We start from the raw sequence: 2,244 nt of genomic DNA, 5'->3' as shown, positions 1-2,244 counted from the left end.
TATATATATATATATATATATATATATTTCCGCGTTTAAACAAACCAATCAATCATCTCAGTGCTCCAGAGGTAGCCCCCACCCCTCACTTTGCTGCTGCTACTCCTCACTGAGACTTCGTCTGAATCATGACCCTTTTTTCTCTTGTGTGTTTGCTTTTCTTGCAGTCACAATGGATCAATTCCGCGATCGTAAGCCGCAGAACACAATATGCAGTATGATATGTGGAGTGCATATCAAGCCATAATAGGGCGACACACTGTTTTGTATGCTTTATAGCAAGTATTTAATGCTGCAATACAATATGATGCTGGTATATTTGTTTCCCTTTCATGTTTTGGCTCTTCGTTTGGTGAAGTGTGCGGTGGGGCGTTTTTGTTATCGAAGCTCGGATATTCCCTTTTCCTCTAGTTTGGCTGTATTCCTTTGGTTCCCTTGCGAAAGCTGCAGGGCAGAGTTTGTATGTCTCGTTCCTTTTTTTTGCTTTTGTATTTTCCTGTATAGATATGGTGCACACCCACAACGCCATCAGACGAAGGCACTCCACTGGCGACCTGAAGTGGAACCCTCTTATAGCAGCAAACGTTTTGCACTATCTTAGGCATCAAGACCAATATCAGCAATGCCGCATGCAACACTCTCCCCAAGAAGATCGTAAGCTGGTAAGCTGCAACAAGAGCAAATCCAGTTGCTGCGAATAATAGTAACAGTAGTAGCATCAGAAACAGCAACCACAGCAGGAACAACACAGGAAACAAGGGCGGAAACACCGCGGCACTGTCAACGTAGTGCCTTATACCCACTGGTGAGGTGGGCTGGGCATATCATTTGTTGGGTCAACACCGCCAATGAGCTCGTTTGAGTTTATCGTAGTGATGAATTGATAAGTTGACGTTTCCTACGTGTATATTTGCTTGCCTTGTCTGTGTGTTCAGCCGGATATTAAAGGCGGCTTGGGGGAAAATCTGTACACTGCCTGCTCTATTGGAGAACTACCGCGTGAAGTGGTTGACGCTTGGTCTGGCGAAGGGAACTGCTTCAGGTACAGTCGTTGGAAGTGTACAGACAAATTGCTCGAACTGGCTTGCCTGCAAGCAGGGCACACACACAGATGAATGTACAAGCGTGCACCCTTGTAAAGGCGCATGCACGCCCATGAGTGCTTTGTACGCGACCTTATATAAAGTTTCATGCATTATGGACACAGGAATGCATGCAATTTAAACAGATGACCAGCAGGCAAAGTAGAGGCGTGGGGTTGTGTGGTTCTCCCAATATTGGATGCTTCTAGTTTGCATATAGTAGTGCTTGTTATAGTATAATAAAGCAACAAAACTTTGTGTTTAGCTCTTTAGGAATATGTGTTGGGTTCCTGTTGGCTGTTCAGGTACGGAAAGATTGGGAATCCTTGCACTGGTGTTCTGGGCCCCAAGTGCAGCATCGAGTCGCATGCAGAAGGCCTTATGACAGGTCACTACACAGCCACCGTGTGGAATGACTCCAAAGAACTGGGATGCGCATACGTCGTCTGCAAAAGGGAGTGCCAAAACAACAGGCCCCTCTTGCTCGTCGGCTGCCAGTACACCCCAGGTAAACAGCATAACATGCTATGCAGAAGCCTCCCCAAGCAACAACAACATCGCTTCACAAGCACATACACGAATTACCCCGCAACAACGCATCTAAAAATTCATCACACGCACAACCACCCACACTTAGGCGGTTCTACGCGGGCCTCTCTGGTTGTTGCGCCGGTAGTAGCAGTGACTGCTGTAGTAGCGGACGTGAATGCGTTCTATGTTACTTTTTGTGTGTTGGGCTGCGGTTGTGTGTTGGATGTGTCTCCACAGCTGGAAACATTGTGGGGCAGGCGCCATTCCCAAAAGAGACAGCAGTGAAGCTGCAGAGCTTCTACCCGCAGCTGCTGCCGGGGGCCCCTGAAGACCCTGAACAAATAAAAAAGTGCGAGGAATTCAGAAAAGAAATGAAAATGAAAAACCCTCGAGTGGACTTGGTGGAGAAAGCAAAAAGACAGTAAAATTCAGCATTCAATTACACTGCGCCGGTGTATACACACATACACTTGCATTCTTACAGCTGTGTGCATGTCTACATTATAACTATACGAAACTTCTAGACGTGTGCATACCTATATTGAACTATTTTTAGTCATGTTTGTGCACTCATAGATTATACTGGTATCTCCCACCTATATTTATATGCCTATTTTTATTTCCTTGCGCC

General features: G+C 45.9%; 1 protein-coding gene across 1 annotated transcript; it reads left to right on the top strand.

Annotated features, from left to right (window-relative positions):
* Positions 1–172: 172 nt before the first annotated feature.
* On the top strand, positions 173–2,038 carry EMH_0092080 (Pathogenesis-related protein PR-1, related; the record flags this gene model as incomplete). The annotated part of the gene is made up of 5 exons (XM_038023055.1): positions 173–191; positions 505–662; positions 936–1,042; positions 1,388–1,590; positions 1,851–2,038. 5 exons carry the CDS (start codon positions 173–175, stop codon positions 2,036–2,038), a joined length of 675 nt encoding a protein of 224 aa, XP_037878909.1.
* Between the last annotated feature and the right edge of the window lie 206 nt (positions 2,039–2,244).

The sequence above is a fragment of the Eimeria mitis genome, genomic scaffold (genome assembly GCF_000499745.2).
Source record: "Eimeria mitis Houghton genomic scaffold, Emh_scaff7598, whole genome shotgun sequence".
In the NCBI taxonomy this organism is placed as follows: domain Eukaryota; phylum Apicomplexa; class Conoidasida; order Eucoccidiorida; family Eimeriidae; genus Eimeria; species Eimeria mitis.
The sequence above is the reverse complement of the archived record's forward strand: the minus strand, read 5'-3'. Positions and strand labels throughout refer to the sequence as shown.